Genomic DNA, 17,152 nt, shown 5'->3' with positions numbered 1-17,152 from the left:
TATTTTGTCCTCAGAGCAATAGGGATGTTGAGTGGCTTAAAAAGGGAAGTGGGGCTGATAATCTTAAGTAAATCTGACTGCAGTGTGGGAAATGGTTGGCAGAGAAAGGAGCCTGGCAGGCACAGAGGCAGTGGAGCTTGAGTGAGGCAGGAAGACTTTCAGAGCTTGTTGCATTCATTCTGACATAGATAAGACGGGTGAACTAAAGCAAGAGAACTGAACCAACTGGAAAGATCTAGCAGAGGAAAAACAACTTTCCTTTTACTCTCTGAGCTCTTGGCTGAGACTCTTGTAATAAGAGACAGATTAACAAGAGAAAAATATGTTTATTAACATGTATACCTCATGCGTACATGGAAGATACCCAGGGAAAAATGAGTTACTCCCTGAGGCGGCCTAAAAACCTGCTGAAAAACCATCTTAAGCTAAGGAGGAAATAAAAGTGTGTAGGGAGGACAGTTCTGGGGAAGCCACCTGGAAAAGCACAGTAAACAAGATAAGGTTTGTTGGGGCACCTGGGTGGCTCAGTGGGTTAAGCCTCTGCCTTTGGCTCAGGTCATGATCTCAGGGTCCTCAGCGGGGAGTCTGCTTCCCCCCATCTCTCTGCCTGCCTCTCTGCCTACTTGTGATCTCCGTCAAATAAATAAAATCTTAAAAAAAAAAAAAAATAAGGTTTGTTCAGCTGATTCCAGTAGGTGCCTTATCTACCAAAGTCTTCCTGTGAGTTCACCATCCTTCCTTTTCTGGTACAGAGAATGAGACACCCTTACAAATGGAGATTTCCTTTTTAAATATAAATTTCTCTTACAAAAGGGCAATGTGTACTGTTTCCGGAGCTTCAGCTGTTTCTCAAAATAGTTTAAAATAATCCTTACACCAAAGAGGCATATTTTGGATTGGCACATTCTGCTAGCATTCAGTCTCTGAGAAGATGGAAACCACGGGAGGCAGATGTGAGGAGGAATAAGGGAAGGCAGGTTTCTGGTTTAGACACTGACGTAGATGAGAAACACGACGGGGGCAGAACTTAGGAAAGATGAGAAGGCGGCTCAGTTTCAAACTGAGTCTGAAGTGTCTGTCGGGCGTTCGGGGAGAGATCGCCAAGAGCTAGGTCTGGAATAAAGAGGGAGCTGAGCTGAAAATATGTGGGGGTTATAAAAGTAAAGGCGCCAGGCCCACGTGGCCACAGGCGCTGAAGAGACAGGGTAAGAGCGCAAAGGAAATCGCTTTGGGACCACGCCACGCCACGCCCCAGCCCCGCCCCTCCCCTCCTTTCCCTCCCCTCCTTTCCCTCCCCCTTAATCCCACCCACAGGGCGCGGCGCGGGATGGATCGCGGTTTCTCCAGCTTCCGGTTCGCAGGGCATGCTGGGGGCGGAAGCCCCTTCTGAGAGCCAGGCATATCGGGAGCTGTAGTTTGGGACAGGCCCAGAAGTCCTCGCAAATCGCGGCCTTGGTCACTTAAAGGGCAGGTCCAGAAAGCAATGATGCTCCCGTGGCAGGGTTCCCCTCCGGCGGCGGCACGGGGTGCCCCGGGCCGCATCCCCTCTCCTCAGAGCGTGGCACTTCCAGGCCTCCACGATCTGCTCCACCTGCAGGGAAGGCCGGTCACTAAGGAGTCCGGCAGTACCCTTTCGCCCCGCAGACCCTGGGCGGCTGCAACCCCCCCCAACCCCCGCTCTTCTCTTCCCACTCCCCGCCCCCCCCACCCCCCCACCCCGGCTGCTGAGTGGATCTGCGTTTGGTTCCCAGCGTCCGCACCGGGATGAGCGGCTCCCGCTGGTTCTGCTCTTCCAGGGCGCTCAGCTCCGCCGGGGCTAATAAGGCCAGTCTCAGCTCCCGCACCACCGGGGCCGCCACCTCGGCCACAGGCCGCTCCAGCACGGCCTGCGAACGCCAGCTCTAAGCCCGGACAGGCGGGGGCCCCGCGCCGCCACCCGCCTTCCAGGTTCCTGCGCCCCAAGCTTGCTTCCGCATCCCCACCGCGGGGTCCCGGTAGGCCCGGCTCACCGCGCCCACGCGCGCCCAGCTCCGGGCAGCCAGGACGAGCTCAGCTTCGTCTACACAGAGCTTGTCGCTACGCAGCAGGGGCAGCAACGCGGGCGCCGACAGCTCCAAGAAGCCGCGGGTCCGGAGCGCCTCCTGTGGGTCCACGAATGGGTCAGGGAGGAACAGAATGACGTGTGAGGGTTTGGGAGTATACAGATGGGGAGAGGTACCTGGGTGTGGGTCTCTATGAAGGCTATGCAGCGCTCCTGCAGCGGTCCCAGGCCAAAGGTTACGGCAACCTGGGAACAGAATGAAGGGTGTCGGGTTAGTAGTGCAGCCCTCCACGCTGACGCCCACCTACAAGCCCGTCCAGCAACACCCACCTGCAAGGCCTCACAAACCAGCTCCACATCCAGCACCTTCACCACAAACTCCAGGCACAGCTGGGAATAGAAATGAAAGTGGATTGTGCCAAGGTGTCTCTGCTCCAAGACTGGAGCCCCACCCCAGAAGCAGTGAGCCACCCAGACAACTGAGCAGCCTCAAGCCCATCCTGACCTCCCAGACTAGGGGAGGCAAGGAATCACCTTGTTGAGACTTGGCAAACCTGAAGGATCTGGAGACTAGCTGTCTACCTTGTGTCCTGCAGTCTACCTTCTAGCTCATTCCACAATAATCGGACTAGATGAAAGCCATGTGAAAATACACTCTCATTTTCTCTGAGGACACTTATTGTCTTCTACTTGTACCTCTCCTGACTCAGACTCTTTTGTTTTAACCAGAAATTTGAATTTTGTCCATGACCTGTCCCTTTCACCCTTGCATCCAGAAAAGTGCTGGGTCATGCCAGTTCCACTTCTCTCAAAGTCATGAACCTCTCTCCTGGGCTTCCACAGCTACTTATCCCTGCTGGACTGGGGAGCCCTTCCCATCTCTCCCAATCACTTCTCCCCTTAGCTCCAAATCTTCACTCCCTTACCCGAAACCTCCAATGAATCTCCATGTCCCCATGTCCTCTGGGTACAAAAAAAAAAAAAAAAAAAGTCCAAATTCTTGAAGGTCCTGCAGTGATTTAGTTCATGGTACCCTTTCCAATCTCATCTGTCTCTCTCCTCCTCTCCCACTCTTGGTCCAGCCGCACTAAATGGCTCACTAGCTCCATTTGTGCCTTGGTGACAAGAATGCCACCTTTCCACTTCACCTCTGAGCAAACTCTATCTGTTCTACCTGATCTAACACAAATGTTTCATCCCCCAAGAAGTCTTCCCTTCTTTTCTCCCTGATGGCAAGACCAGAGATACCCTCTGTAGAGTCTCGACACCATATACCCTCATCTATCACCCTTCTTATACCCCTGGGTTAAGGGTTTTCATGTGTCTATCTCTCTCTGAAGAACAAGGATCAAGGCTGACTTATCCTGGCATCTATGGCATCAGCCATAAACACCCCATAATTCCCCACAGCACACACACAACACACACGAATCCTTTTGCACACAGGCACACATAAATGCCTGTTTAAACAGAGAGCCGTCCATACTCTGTGTCAGTACACATGCCTCTCCAGGCCAGAGTGTGCATGAGGCATGGTGTGAACGGAGCCCATAAAAGAAAAGAGAAATGAGACAGGGGCCCGTCATATAAACCCACCTCTCGTAGTTCCTCCAGCCCATATTCCACAGCTGCTGTCAGCACCTCCAGCACCTGCAGAGTGGGTGGTTGGAGGAGTGGAAGAGAGTTTCTCCTGCCCCTCCCCCATGGCACCCCCTCCCTCTCTCACCCAGACCTCTGCCCAGTGGGCTCACAGAGTGGCGGTGCAGCCTGACACTGTTGGCATACAGGAACTCCAGCACTGCCAGGAAGGCATCTGCCGGCACGGAGCTTAGTACCACGGGGCTGGGCATCCCAGGGCCCAGCTTTGGGCCCAGAAGTCGTTGGAAGAAGTTGCATCTACAGGCCAGCAAGCACCGGTGGGCGAACACCTCCTGCCGTTCTTGACCGACCACAAAGCATACATCACTGTGGGAAAGGGGAGGAGAGAACCGGGGAAAAAGAGGCCTGAGTCTTGGGTGCAACTCTTGGGCTCTGCCTTTGCCCACTCTGGGCCTTCACTTCCTTTTTTGTCCTATAAGGGACAGGTCTTAGTCCTTCCAGCCAAAGGTCTGGGATACATATTCCTGACATATTCCTGGATTCTAGTCCCAGTTCCACCCTCAGGCAGGTGACTTTATACCTCGGAATCTCAGGTTTCTCATCCGTGAAATGGGATAGTAATCCCAGACCCTCAGGTCTTGGAGAAGGTGGCGATGCCTGATCACTGAGGCTGATGCAAGATTGATCCTACCTGCCCCTCTCCTCCCCAGCCTGAGTCTTGAGGTAAAGGAAACTTCTTGGCTCCTCCTCCACAGACTGCAAACTCAGCTTTTTTCAGCCTCCTCTAGGCAGGAGGGGGTTGGGAACGGGGCTGCAGAGCGCACTGGCTGCCGACAGATATGGCAGTGATACGCTATCATGAGACCAGACCACATTTTCCATCTTCACAATCACTTCCGGCCCCAGCCTCTGGGCCTCCCAACAGCATGGGGGTAGGAGGCAGGAAATGAAGCTTGAGCTTCTGGAGCCTCCTAGTCCCAGGTCCAAGGCCAGGGGTTCCCACTACTCAGATCAGACTGCAATCCCCAAAGTAGTGGGGTTATGGGAGTCACCAACCCTTAAAGAGGAGCCCAGCTCTCAGGCAGTGGGGACAGAAAGCTACATTCTAGTCCTGCCCCCATATTTTATCCCTGGTTTCAGACACCACAAGCATCCTGGGCAGTGAGCCGTAGGCAGCACCCTTGAACTACTTCCTGTCTGAGACTCTGGCTCACTCAGTCCCTTGAGTTTTGTTTCCCTTGTGAATCCCCAGTTCCCAGAACAGAGTCATCTGCACCTCTGCCTCCCAGGGAGGACCTCAAGTTACATCCCATCTCTCAGGATCCAGGGGGCAAAGGGCTTTTCTCTTCCAGGAGCTCAAGAGCCAAAAAAGGAAGGCCTTTGCCTGAAGTCACACAGCTGCTCTGGGCTCCAGCTCCCACTGTCCGCCCCCCACCCCCACCTCTGGCTCTCAGGACATCATGGACTCTGAGTGACCTGTAGTCGTTCTCCACAGTTGACTTCCCCAGACTGAGTTCACCAGGGAGGAGGGTCGTCTTCCCCACCTCTTTATACCCAAGGCTTCCTCAGTGTCATGGGGCCCAGCAAAGCCAGTTAGGGAAAACCCATAAACAGGGCCCACCCCCTCACCTGTATTGGGGATTGTTGAGAAGGCTTCGGAGTGCTGTGGAGAAGGACGCAGCCTCCCCGTGCACAACCAGTCCTGGGGTCTCCATGGGGGTGGGGGGCAGGGGGGTAAGCGGGTAGAATAGGAGGCCTGCTGTCTCTCGGTCTGTGGGAGGTGGTAGGTGGGAAGGAGCAGGAGGCCTGGCCAGGCCTGGCAGCTGGTGTGGAGACTAGAAAGGGAGGGGCAGGAGCTTGGGAAGCCTGTTTGCTGGAAGCTAAAGTTTAGGGATGGGGCAGGAGAGGCCCAGGTTCCTTAAGAAGGCATTAGAGGCCAGTGGAAGAGGCTGGAGGCTGGGCTAGGGGATGGGGACTCAGAGAGGAGAACAAGAGAGGCTGAGGTGGAGCAGACTGGACTGGGGAGAGGCTGGCAGCGGATGAGGCCCCAGCTGGGAGCCTGCCCAGGCAGCAGTGGGTGGGAAGCCTGTGGGTTTCCACGGAAACTGGAGCCTGGCTTGAGAGGCCCCGCCCATCTCCCACAGGGCCAGGGAAAAACTTTAGCCCTCAGAAGGGGGCCAGAAGCTGAGTGGAGGGTCTCAGCACCCAGGCCCTAGCCTGTCTTGGGTTCAGAGTTCAAACTCCCTGTCCCTCCTACCCCTGCCCCCCACAGGCACACAGGGTCAGGATTTGGTTAGTCAGGCCTGGGGAAGCCCCCTGAACAGGGAAATTCCTCACCCCCACGGAGTTTTTCGGGCCCAGACTGGCTTGTCTGAAAGGAGACAGTCTGTCCCTTCCAGAGGGAGGTCAGGTGAGGTGGTGTCAGCTCTGACAGAGGCGTCATGGCCTCTGGCATCCCTAAAATGCAACCCCGGTGAGGGGGGGTGACTCTCTGGGCACCCAAGAGGTGTGGCCGGCCAGGGACAAGCCCCAGGGCACTTGGGTCAGCAGGGGTCAGGAGGTTGGGCGCTGGTTCCTGGCCAAGTCCAGTCACCACTGTTGCACCACTATTGCGTCAGGTCGGCTCCCACCAGTGGGGCTGATGGCCTCCCCTCCCCCTGCACACAGCCCCGAGCTGAGGAAGTCATCCAAGCCCCACCCCAGCTCTGCACAGGGAGCGGAAATATTTGTCCTTGTTGAGGCTGATGGGGAGACGAAAGAGCCATGACGTTCTCCTTCCTGTGGGCCCAGATCCTGATTCCTCAGCAGCCACCTGTGCAGGCTCAAGATCTCCCCACATCCCAGGCTTCTGCAACTTGCTCACAACTGAAGAGCCAGCCTTCACGAGGGGAGAACTGGACCGCGGCTCAAGAGCCCTGGAGCTCGTCTCTACATCTGTCCCCTCAGTCGTCCTTGTGGTAGTAGTATGCCCTGGGGTCTAGACCCCCATTATCCCCTCTCCCCTGATGACTCAGGGACCCCACACTCAGCACCTGCTCACAGTAGTAACACTTCCAGGTTAAGCCAGAGCCAGGACTGGTAGGTGGAAACCAGACAGGAGTGCCTGTAACCCAGGGCAACTCCACAACACAAGGGGCCATTACCTTCCTGCTTGCCAGTCAGGCCAGCGGGGAGGGCAAGCCTGTGGAGCTGGGAGAGAGTTTGGAAGCCAAAAACTGCAGGTGACTCAGGTGCCTGCGGGAGTTTCGGGAGAAGGAGGCATTCATCCCAGAACTGAATCTAGAGGTAGGACCAGAGGCCAAATTCAGAGGGTGGAAGGAGCTTCCTGAGTCACCTGCCCCCAGTCTCAGCCAATTATAGGGGCGATCTTTGTGCCAGGCACCCTAGAAGCAGGTAGGGGTGGAAGGCGTCTGGATTCAGTACCCACAGGGCTAGAATGATCTGTGGAGCTGAAGGAGTTGGGTCTGTCTCCGTCTGGTCGGGGGTTTGAAGCACCACAGTCTAGGCCGAGGCAAACCAAGGGCAGACTCCCCCTTCTGCTGGCAAAGTCAGGTGGGAGAAGTCAGGCGGAAGAGAGACTAGGAGGTGCTCAATTAGCTAACCTCCACAGCGCCCAGGGGCAAGTGAAGCTTGGGGGCACGGGACATCCTAAGGTGATAGTCTGAGCAGCACCACTTATGTCCTTAACAGCCCTTAACTCTCTAAGAACCTAGGAATCCACACAGCCCAGACTATTTCATTCAACTGTCCCCGGAACACAGGTAAGAAGGGGTTAGGGAGTAAAAACCCTTATCAGAGAGTGAAAGACTGGATGGGGTACAAAGATGGCCAGTTTCTGGCATCCTGTCCCAGTGCGGGTCTTCCAGTTGGCAGGTCCATGGCTGGCAGGCCTGTGCCCCCCGGACGCCAGGAGGAGGAAACTACCAAAGACCCTGGGCTGAAACTATCACCGGTGAGGCCTCCAGGCCACCTGCCCAGTATTGATGAGGCCCGACTAGCAGGTCTGGGCCCGTCCTCCCGCCGTGGCTCTGTGCTGGGCCCAGCCTCCTCCTTCTCACGTCGCAACTCGCTGGCGGGACCCGGGGCAGGTCCTGGGGGTCGGCGACCATCTCTGGGCCCAGTGCCTCCTCTGAGTTCAAGGGTTAGCTTCTCGGGGTTGCCCCTGGCCCCCCTCCGTCGGCTGGCGCCCTCCTACCGCATGGAGCCCGCGCCCGGGGAGCGCTGGGAGGCCAGCCGCATGCAGCACTCGATGGAAGCGACGCTGGCCGCCCGGCTGGGCAACGCGCACTACGCGGGTGCCGAGGTGGGGCCTCTGGCTCGCGAGCTGTGCGAGCTGGTGCGTGTGCGCCTGCGTGAACTCTGTCCCCCGCGCTACAAGCTCGTGTGCAACGTGGTGCTAGGGCCCCGCGCCGGCCAGGGTGTGCACGTCGTCAGCCGTGCGCTCTGGGACACCGAGCACGACGGGCTGGCCTCCGCCGCCTTCACCAATGCCTCCCTCTTCGCCGTGGCTGTAGTGCACGGGCTCTACTGTGAGTGAGGAGGCCTCCCAGTTCTGCAAAAACGATTTATTCTCCCAGGAGGAGGCCCTCCCTGGGGCTTGATCCCAATAAATAAATGTCTGTTAATAAATAAAAGTGGTCCATAAATAACGCCCCCGAGCTGGGGACTAAGGCTCAGGCTTTTCTTGGAGAAGGGGTAGGAGGCTGCTGGGACAGGCAGACTCCAACCCCAGTAAAGCTGGTCCCTGATTCCCTGGGGGATTCGGCCCAGAGCCCCCAGTGAGGCACCAAAGGGACAGGGAGGCCCGCGAAGGCAAGGGCCAGAGCCTTACAGGCACAGGCCTCAGACCTGACACTTTGGGTCATGGCCTGCCCTGAGGGTTAGGGCCTAGGCTGGGCAGCGGTCCCGGAGCAGCTGCAGAGCATAGCGGAGCCGCTGCCGCAGGTCTGGGGAGCAGCCCAGCTGCCGGAGGTGGGAAGCGAGGTAAGTACAAGCACTGCGATTACGCGCCACAAAAGTCACAAGCAGGGGCTCCCAGCCACTGAGGATCAGCTTGGTGTGGTCTCCATAGAAGTTTACCTGTGCGCAGAAGGGTCACCCTGATCAGAGCCTAGGCCCCAGGTCCAGTTTCCTCCCCACTGCACCAGGGGTCTCCCTGACCTTCCCCCCAGATCCAGGAGGGGTTCTCACCTGGACAGTGCCATCACTGAACAGCATGAGGAGGGCCTGATCCGTCTTGACCCACTGCAGCAGGAGTGGGGGTGCCGGCACCTCCAGCTCTTCCACACTGGGCAGATCTCCACCCTGAGAGCGGGAGCAGGTCACTTGCCTGACAGGAGTCATGCTGCGCCCCCTCGATGTCTCCCACAGAGATTTAGCCTCCAGCTCTGAGCCCTCCACCCCTCCCACCGAGGGGACCAGGAAGGGGTTAGGATGCGTTACTCATCAATGTGCCCCACTCCAATCACACACCTTCATGAGACGCTGCTCCATGTAGGAGGCAAAATACCGGAGGACACCCAGCTGAGGCTGCAGGGCCCGAGGCACAGCACCCACAGAGAAGGAGAAGTGCTTTGTGCTGGTGGGGTTGTAGTGCACGGTCCTGGAGGAGAGGAGACACGAGGTCAGAGGGAGCCCGTCGCCGATGCCCGTCCCCCGGAGACCCCAGGACACCCCAGCGCAGGAGCACACACCTGCTGGGCACAGTGGCCCAGATACCAGGCAAACCAGAAGAGCACTTACTTTCTGTTGGCTGAGAGGGCCATGTGTGTGCCATTGTTGAAAAGCACAGCCACACGGCGGCTGGACAGCTGATACCCAAAGCCAAATTTGTTGGAGTAGTCCACCCACTTGCTGACCCATACCAGAGGCTCTGGCTGTGCAAGCGGAGCTGGGTTCTGTTCCGCTGTCATGGAAGAGGAAGGAGTGAGGACCTGTTTCCCTCCTTTAGGCCAAAGAACTCCCGACACCATCCACCCCTACTGGACTCCACCCTTACCCGGCGGCATGAAGGCCAAGCAGTTTCTCAGAGCACAGAGGGCTGACTCCACGACTGTGGCCACAGTCAGACCTTCTTCAAACCCTGAAGGGAACAGGGAACCTGGAATTAGGCATCAGTTCACCAGGACACAGGCCATGTTTCTCTGACACTCTGACACTCTTTTCCTGGGTTTAGCCCCTGGGTTTAGCCCCACCAACCTCTATAGCCCCTCTCTTCCTCCCAGCTTCTCACCATCTCCACTGCTCGCCAGGGTCCCACGGGGTGAGCTGTCTTCAGGCGCTGTCTCTACCAAGCTGAGGGGGGCAGGGCCGGAAGTTGCTGGAGCCTGGAGAGTTGGAGAGGGGAAAGGAGTAAGATGGGCCTCAAGGTCCGAATCCTCAAGAGTCCAAGGCCTAGCCTTGCCCTGGCAGCCGGGGCACCCCAGGTCAGCCCCGCTTGGCTAATGAGACGCAGCCAATTAGGACAGCACGAGGTTAAATGCTTCACTAGCTTCTTTTATCCCAGGCTTCCTGCAGCTGCTAGGGTGAGAGTGAGTCAGGGCACACTACCCACGTGAGCACCTCACCTCTGGCCTGGCACCTTGATGGCCGATGGACGTCCGCATGAGGCCGTTCACCAAACAGGAGACCTCGTCCCGCTCCTCAGGATGGTTTTTACCTGGGTGGGGGAAGATATAACCTTCATAGCCTGCCCATCCCCAGGGCTCCTGCGGGGATACAGATGGGCACGTGCTCTCCCCAGCGGTTCAAAGGCATTCACATTCATGCCCCCACAATGAATGTGCCAAGCCCGCCCCGCCATGCTATATCCTCCACACCACTGACATTCCAGACTTACTCTTCTTCTTCCTGCCAAAGAGGCTCTTGGTAACTTTGACAAATAGGATCCTAGCTGGGTTAAGGGGTGTCAGGTCTGGGACTGTCACACAGCTGCTGACAGGGAGCCGTTCGGGGGTGTAGCCCTGAGGAGGGAAGTCATGTGAGCAAAGAAGAGAAGCCCCAGGAGTTCGGTCATCTACCCCCACTGAATCCCCTTGGAATATGCAGACTTGACTTAGATGTCTAGGGAGCCACAGACCTTGGTAAAGAAGTCATGGCGCAGGATCTGATCGATTGAGGGGCGGTCTTGGGGCGAGGCTCGAAGGATGGCAGACAGAAGCTGCCGGGCAGGCAGTGAGAGGCTGGCGGGCAGTGTGTAGTGAACCTGTTTGATGCAGCGATACGTCTCCTTCAAGTCAACTGTCTCAAAGGGGGGAGTCCCACACAGCAGTGTGTACCTGAAGGGCAGAGGCGAGGCGGTCAGGAGTACAGCGGAAAGGACACCTCACCTGGGCCCCCACCAGGGTACAGATGACCCTGGGACTCACATGACACAGCCCAGGGACCACACGTCTGCCTCAGGGCCATGGCCCTGTCTCTGCAGCACTTCTGGAGCCACATAGTTGGGGGTGCCACAGATGGTTCTGGAAAGGGATAGGGAGGAAGAGAGAAGAAGGTTCAGACCCGGCCTGGCTAGCCCCCCCCCTTCCCTGCCCCCACTTTGAGTCCAGACAAAGCAGCTGCCTGTCACCAAAGGCAAGAGAACTCCTGCTTGTCCTGGGACAATGGATGCTGGGGATGGCAGCTGAGTCCCCGCCCACCCGCCTGGCCCAGCTGCTCAGCTGCTCTGCAGGACAGGGGAGGCCTTGACCCCCACCCCCTCCCCCTCCTCCGAGGTTAGCATCCTAACCTCAGTCCCCCACTCCCGTCTGTCAGACACCCACACAGGCTGTCACCTCCTCTGGTCTGTGCACACACAAACCAACACCAGCTGTCATATTCCCCAAAACATTCATCAGCCACACATGCTATCTGTTGTCACTCACACCCAGTCACCATGGCCACAGCAGGGTCTTCTTACACAGGGTATCATGTCCTGCCATTCCCACACTCAGTCTGTCTCACACACACATCGCTTATGTCACCTTCCCCCATCCATACAGAGGATCTGGTCAAACATCTCCGAGAATCCTTATACCCCTCATCTGTCTCAGGGACTCAAACAGCCTTCCCACCTGTCCCAGTAACTCCAGATGCCACCTCCACATTCCCCCGCAACACACACAAACAACACATCATCCCTTTCCCATCTATCACACACACACATCAGGCAGTCATCATGCCTCCCACATACATACTCACTGTCACACACGTCATCTGTGTCACAGACTGTGGCCACCCCTCTCCTCAAACACTCACTTCTTCCTATGCTCCGGGGGTTCCAACCGGGTTGCCAGCCCAAAGTCCCCCATCTTCAGTTCCATGTTCTCGGTGATAAAAAAATTCCCTGAATCGGGTAAGAAAGGTGTGTCAGAGTCCTTTCTCTCCGCCTCCCCAACCCCCAATCCTGCCGGCATGGGAGGCTCACCCAGCTTGAGGTCTCGATGCAGGATGCCTCGCTGGTGCAAGTACTTGAGTCCGGAAAGGATCTGGCGCAGGTAATAGCGCACCTCTGGTTCCAAGAGAGTGTGCCGGGCCTTCCAGATGTGGGCCAGGGACTGCAGAGAGCCACCTGAGCTTTAGCCCCTAATCCGCCCTCTCTGACCCTCCCTCCGTTCGCGCTCACTGAAGAGGAGAAAGGGCTCCAGCTTTGGGTCTTAAGCCGCCCCCCCGCCCCGCCGCCACCGCCCTTTCCCTCTCCCACTCTCAGTCATCGCTCACCTTTCGGCTGCAGAGCTCCAGGAAAATGTATATGTTGTCCGCATCCTCAAAGTGGTGCGAGAAACGCACGATGTGGCGGTGCTGCAGGCTGCGGTGCAGCTCAATCTCGTTTAGGATCTGCAAAGCGGGCGCGGGGTGGTTGGTCATCCTTCAAGGGCTCCCTCACCACTGTCCCCACCCCACCCCTGGTCCGCTGGCCCCCGGCCCACCTTCTCGCGCTGATGCGGCTTGGTGATGCGGCTCTGCGAGATGACTTTGACCGCGTAGGCGTTGCCCGTCTCTGTGTCAGTGGCCTCATAGCAGCGGGCAAAGCCCCCCTATGGGGAGGGGGCATCAGGCAGAGAGCTCCCGGACAGCCAAGTCCGGCCCGCAGACGTCCCCGCGCCTAGGACAAGCGTCCCCGCGCCGAGGGCAAGCGTCCCTGCGTCTCCCCGCCGAGGGCAAGCGCCCCCGCCCCACCCGGCGCGGTCAAAGAGGTCAGCGGGACCCCCCACTCCCCTCGCTAGCACACCACCCCACCAGTTCACCTTGCCCAACAGGCGGCCTTTGAAGTAGGTGCGACCGCTGCTCGGGTCTGTGATAAGGCGCCCTGGATCCGTCGCGGGTGGCCCAGCCACCATCTCCACTTCAGGTCCCGGCACTGCACTTCCAGGCGGCCCGGGTCCGGCAGGGGGCGCGGGCGGAGCGGCCGCACGCGGGAAGGGGCGCGGGGATAGGAGGCCGGCGGCTGGCTCCATGCAGGCGGTGCGTCGCAGCGCGGGCCCGGCTTGTTTCGGTTCCGCCCGGCCCGGGCAGCGCGCGGCGCTGCCGGGATTTGCTACGCTGCGCTAGCGCCCGAGGGAGCCCGGCGTTTTTATCAATGAACGCCTGTCTCCTCCCCGGCGGCTCGTCACTAAGAGCCCGCCCCCTTCCAGGCGGCGAGTCACCTAGAAGCCACGCCCCTCCCCAAGCCCTGCGTCACCGATAAGCTCCTCCTCCCACCCAACGCAAGTCCAGGCCCAGCCTCCTCCCCACGCGTTAACGACGCAACCGTTCTGGTAGTCACCATGCGGCTGGGAACAGAATGTCGGGGTCAGCCGTTTCTCCGTACCCATCTCCCTACGCCCCGGTGAACGAGAGTCCGTTCATGGGGGGGTCTTTTTCTTTCCCCATCTTTCGAGTCTTTTTCTGAAGTCTGAGTGGGGCCGGGTATCTGGGGAGTCTCCCCGAGCAACTAGATAGACCAGCGAGCCTGGCGGGAAAGGAGAGGCAGGGGCGGCGCTCGCTTTTGCCGGAGGGCGTCTCCCACACGCCCTTTTAAGTGCGCTAGACCTTCCGCTGTCCCACGGCCTAGGCCAGAGCCCCCGGGCCCAGACCGGTACTACCCCCTTTAGGGTTTAGGAAGAATTGCACCCTCCTGAGCCTGGCTTGGGACTGGCCGGAGCGGGTGGAGGAGGGGGAGGCTGCCACGCTGAATTTTGGGGTCAAACACCCCAGCTTTCAAGATTTTTGCCATGTGCTTCGTCGCATCCTCTGTTACCCTCCTCCACAACCTTGAGAGTTAGATCTCGGGTTCTGGTGGGGTCCTCTATTTTCTTTCCTTGAAAACACCTACTGCCTTGATTCGGAGGTCAGAAAGCCAGAAAGTGAAGAATGGGAATTAGGATTTTCTCAAATCTAGTGATGGACAGTTGGGCAGGTGGTCCTGGGGCCATGTGGACCGCTAGACTCCTAGTTCGAGCCCACCCTTCCCAGGGCCAGAAACAGAGAGAGAGGTGGGGTCTTAAGCCCTCCGGGGTGTTTGTCCCAGTTATCACAGGCCTCCCCCTGGCTTTGTCCTTCTCACCTCTCTGCCCTCACTCTGTCCCATTCAATCAATTATTAAGCCATCCAGGCCTCAAAGACCTATTAAGAGTACCCGCCAAGTGCCAAGCACTGGCTGAACAAGGCCGCTCAAGGTTGCAGCCCTCATTTAGTCCACACACTGCTCTTTGGAAACAGACAAGAGGCAAGTTGAAGAACAAAGTCATTGCAGGCTTAGGCGCCTTGGTGGCTCAGTGGATTAAGCCTCTGCCTTTGGCTCAGGTCATGATCTCAGGGACCTGCCTGGGATTCTCTGCTCAGCGGGGAGCCTGCTTCCCCGTGTCTGTCTGTCTGTCTGTCTGTCTCTCTCTCTCTACCTGCCTCTCTGCCTACTTGTGATCTCTCTGTGATCTCTCTCTCGGTCAAAGAAAGAAATAAAATCTTTAAAAAAAAAAAAAGTCTTTGCAGGTTTTGAAAATGCTATGAAGGAAGTCAACAGAAGACTAGCTAACCAAAGAGCTTGCTTTAGAAAGAGTAGCCAGGTGAGTCAACAGATATTGAGTAGAACCTAATTCTTGTCCGTTGTATCCCCCAAAAGCTAAAAATCTCTGCACAGTACCCACTTCCCTCCACCTTCCCCTCCCAGCTTAATCTGAGTTGTAGTCCCTCCCATTGGGATTACTGAGATTACGGATCATTGCCCCAGCAACTTGCTGCTCTCCTTGCCTTTCCTGTCGTCTTTGTTGTAACCTCCTTCCATTCCATATTTCCCACCCACCCAACCCCTCAAGCCCTCTAACCTTGCCCTTCAGGGCCGCTGATGGGAGAAACCTGAAATGGGGATAATGACTAATAGCTCAGATGGGGGAGGGAGACTGGGAGGTGAGGAGGGGGTGGCCTTAAGCGCCTTAGTCAGGAGTTTGGTCTTTTTCCTACCAGTCAATAGTTTTCCAGTGGGGAGATGGTAGTGGTGGGACCAGAAAGGACAGATCTACAGAGAAAATGAGGCTGAGGCATGTGTAGTTTGAAAAGTCATATTTGAGGGAAGCCTGGGTGGCTCAGTTGGGTAAGCAGCTGCCTTCGGCTCAGGTCATGATCCCAGGGTTCTGGGATCAAGTCCCACATCCGGCTCCTTGCTCGGCAGGGAGCCTGCTTCTCCCTCTGCCTCTGCCTGCCTCTCTGTCTGCCTGTGCTCACTCGCTCTCTCTCCCTCTGTCTCTGACAAATAAATAAAATCTTAAAAAAAAAAAAAAAGTCATATTCGAGGTTGCAATTTTACATTTGGAAAATAAAGCAAAATGTCTTTGTATTAGTTCAGCAGGGCTGCCATAACAAAATACTGTGCACTACGTTGCTTAGACAACAGAAGTGTATTTTCTCATAGTTCTGAAGGCTGGAAGTCCAAGCTCAAGGTATTGACAAGGTTGATTCTGTTAAAAAGAAAACCGTAGGCCTCAAATGGCACAACTTGGGTGGGCGAGGCCATGTCACCCAGCCAGGGCTTAATACCTGAAGTAATTGCAGTTTCCACTTCCCCCAGAAAATATAAATCTAAACCTGACAGGAATTTTCTGGTAGGTGCTAGTAAGTCTTTCACAGGACACTTTCACCCCTGGAAGAAAGAGGAGGTGATCAGCGTGATAAGACCCCCTATTCTTCTTCCTAAGGGAAAATGACCTTGCCTGAAACAATCCTTTCTTTTACTTTGCTTCTAACTTTCCTGCCCCAAGTTCCTTCCTATAAAAAAAAAACAAACTCTTTCCATTTTGTACTCAGATCCCTCCTCAACTTGCTAGATGGGATTCATGACTCATTTAATAAAGCCAAGTAGGTTTTCAAGTTTACATAGTTGAATTTGCCTTTTTAAGATTTTATTTATTTATTTTATTTTAATTTTTTAAAAAAGATTCTATTTGGACGCCTGGGTGGCTCAGTGGGTTAAGCCTCTGCCTTTGGCTCGGGTCATGATCTCGGGGTCCTGGGATGGAGTCCCGCGTCGGGCTCTCTGCTCAGCGGGGAACCTCGCAGAGAGCAAGGAAGGGAAGCAGGTTCCCCGCAGTGTTCACCACCTAAAGTGTAGTCATCATGTGTCACCATACACCATTATTGTAATATTGACTGCGTGCCTTATGGTATAATTTTATTTTCCATCTGTGTGACTTACTTTTTTTATAGCTGGAAATTTGTAACTTTTTTTTTTTAGATTTTATTTATTTGTTTGTCAGAGGGGGAGAGAGCACAAGCAGGGGGAGCAGCAGGCAGAGGGAGAAGCAGGCTCCCTGGTGAGTAAGGAGCCCGATGTGGGACTTGATCCCAGGACCTTGGGATCATGACCTGAGCCAAAGATAGGCACTTAATAGACTGAGCCACCCAGGCACCCCAAAATTTGTACCTCTTAATCCTCTTTATCTACATGAGCTTTTCCTCTGTGTGTCCTAATCTCTTCTTCTCATAAAAACACCAGCTGAGTGTCTGCCTTTGGTTCAGATCATGATCTCAGGGTCCTGGGATCGAGGCCTGTGTGTTAGGCTCCCTGCTCAGTGAGGAGCCTGAGCATCTCCCTCTCCTTCTGCCACCCCCTTGTGCACACGCTCTCTCAAATAAATAAAATCTAAAAAAAAAAAAAAAGGCCAGTCAAATCAAACTAGAGTCCACCTAACAGCCTCATTTTAACTTACTTACCTCTTTAAAGGGTCAGTCTCTAAATACAGTCACATTCTAAAGTATTGGGTGTTAGGACTTTGTGCAGAAGTCAAGATCTTTTTTTTTAAAGATTTTATTTATTTATTTGACAGAGAGAAATCACAAGTAGATGGAGAGGCAGGCTGAGAGAGAGAGGGAAGCAGGCTCCCTGCTGAGCAGAGAGCCTGATGCGGGACTCGATCCCAGGACCCTGAGATCATGACCTGAGCTGAAGGCAGCAGCTTAACCCACTGAGCCACCTAGGCGCCCCAGAAGTCAAGATCTTACCTCTGTCCATCTTAGGTCTTCAGATGAAACTCTTCAATAAAAGCATTAACAAAAGGAAAA

At 55.9% G+C, this 17,152-nt stretch overlaps 3 protein-coding genes across 6 annotated transcripts; 1 reads left to right on the top strand and 2 right to left on the bottom strand.

Annotated features, from left to right (window-relative positions):
• Positions 1–600: 600 nt before the first annotated feature.
• BTBD19 (BTB domain containing 19) lies at positions 601–6,141 on the bottom strand. Of its 2 annotated transcripts, XM_044238086.1 has the most exons (8): positions 5,270–6,141; positions 3,793–4,006; positions 3,638–3,691; positions 2,372–2,431; positions 2,219–2,287; positions 2,010–2,141; positions 1,761–1,886; positions 601–1,591 (listed from the first exon to the last, which is right to left on the bottom strand). In XM_044238086.1, exons 1-8 carry the CDS (start codon positions 5,353–5,355, stop codon positions 1,457–1,459), a joined length of 876 nt encoding a protein of 291 aa, XP_044094021.1. In that variant the 5' UTR covers positions 5,356–6,141; the 3' UTR covers positions 601–1,456. The 2 variants fall into 2 exon arrangements, with proteins under 2 accessions (XP_044094021.1, XP_044094022.1); XM_044238087.1 differs by lacking the exon at positions 2,010–2,141.
• Positions 6,142–6,152: 11 nt separating this feature from the next.
• On the top strand, positions 6,153–8,180 carry DYNLT4 (dynein light chain Tctex-type 4). 3 transcript variants are annotated; one of them, XM_044238090.1, is made up of 3 exons: positions 6,153–6,925; positions 7,331–7,401; positions 7,507–8,180. In XM_044238090.1, exon 3 carries the CDS (start codon positions 7,518–7,520, stop codon positions 8,175–8,177), a length of 660 nt encoding a protein of 219 aa, XP_044094025.1. In that variant the 5' UTR covers positions 6,153–6,925; positions 7,331–7,401; positions 7,507–7,517; the 3' UTR covers positions 8,178–8,180. The 3 variants fall into 3 exon arrangements, with proteins under 3 accessions (XP_044094025.1, XP_044094024.1, XP_044094023.1); XM_044238089.1 differs by having other exon boundaries at positions 7,347–8,180; XM_044238088.1 differs by having other exon boundaries at positions 7,331–8,180.
• A 10-nt stretch (positions 8,181–8,190) lies between these two features.
• PLK3 (polo like kinase 3) lies at positions 8,191–13,133 on the bottom strand. Its single transcript, XM_044238085.1, has 15 exons — positions 12,868–13,133; positions 12,550–12,657; positions 12,341–12,457; positions 12,048–12,177; positions 11,879–11,966; positions 11,008–11,103; positions 10,719–10,917; positions 10,479–10,602; positions 10,207–10,298; positions 9,873–9,966; positions 9,639–9,722; positions 9,383–9,545; positions 9,113–9,242; positions 8,831–8,944; positions 8,191–8,719 (listed from the first exon to the last, which is right to left on the bottom strand). Exons 1-15 carry the CDS (start codon positions 13,075–13,077, stop codon positions 8,528–8,530), a joined length of 1,941 nt encoding a protein of 646 aa, XP_044094020.1. The 5' UTR covers positions 13,078–13,133; the 3' UTR covers positions 8,191–8,527.
• Between the last annotated feature and the right edge of the window lie 4,019 nt (positions 13,134–17,152).

This window comes from Neovison vison, chromosome 2, assembly GCF_020171115.1.
Source record: "Neovison vison isolate M4711 chromosome 2, ASM_NN_V1, whole genome shotgun sequence".
In the NCBI taxonomy this organism is placed as follows: Eukaryota; Metazoa; Chordata; class Mammalia; order Carnivora; family Mustelidae; genus Neogale; species Neogale vison.
Note: the sequence above shows the minus strand (reverse complement) of the source record. Positions and strands in the feature narration are given on the sequence as shown.

Excerpts from the sequence above, each read along its gene's own strand:
- BTBD19 (XM_044238086.1), bottom strand. The coding sequence starts at position 5,355 with ATGGAGACCCCAGGACTGGTTGTGCACGGGGAGGCTGCGTCCTTCTCC. Across the intron at positions 3,692-3,792 it reads TCAGGCTGCACCGCCACTCT|GTGCTGGAGGTGCTGACAGC; the intron begins GTGAGCCCACTG and ends CCCACTCTGCAG. Across the intron at positions 2,288-2,371 it reads TGGTTTGTGAGGCCTTGCAG|GTTGCCGTAACCTTTGGCCT; the intron begins GTGGGTGTTGCT and ends TTCTGTTCCCAG.
- DYNLT4 (XM_044238089.1), top strand. The coding sequence starts at position 7,452 with ATGGGGTACAAAGATGGCCAGTTTCTGGCATCCTGTCCCAGTGCGGGT.
- PLK3 (XM_044238085.1), bottom strand. The coding sequence starts at position 13,077 with ATGGAGCCAGCCGCCGGCCTCCTATCCCCGCGCCCCTTCCCGCGTGCG. Across the intron at positions 9,723-9,872 it reads CCTGGCGAGCAGTGGAGATG|GGTTTGAAGAAGGTCTGACT; the intron begins GTGAGAAGCTGG and ends TGTTCCCTTCAG. Across the intron at positions 9,546-9,638 it reads CTTGGCCTTCATGCCGCCGG|CGGAACAGAACCCAGCTCCG; the intron begins GTAAGGGTGGAG and ends CTTCCATGACAG.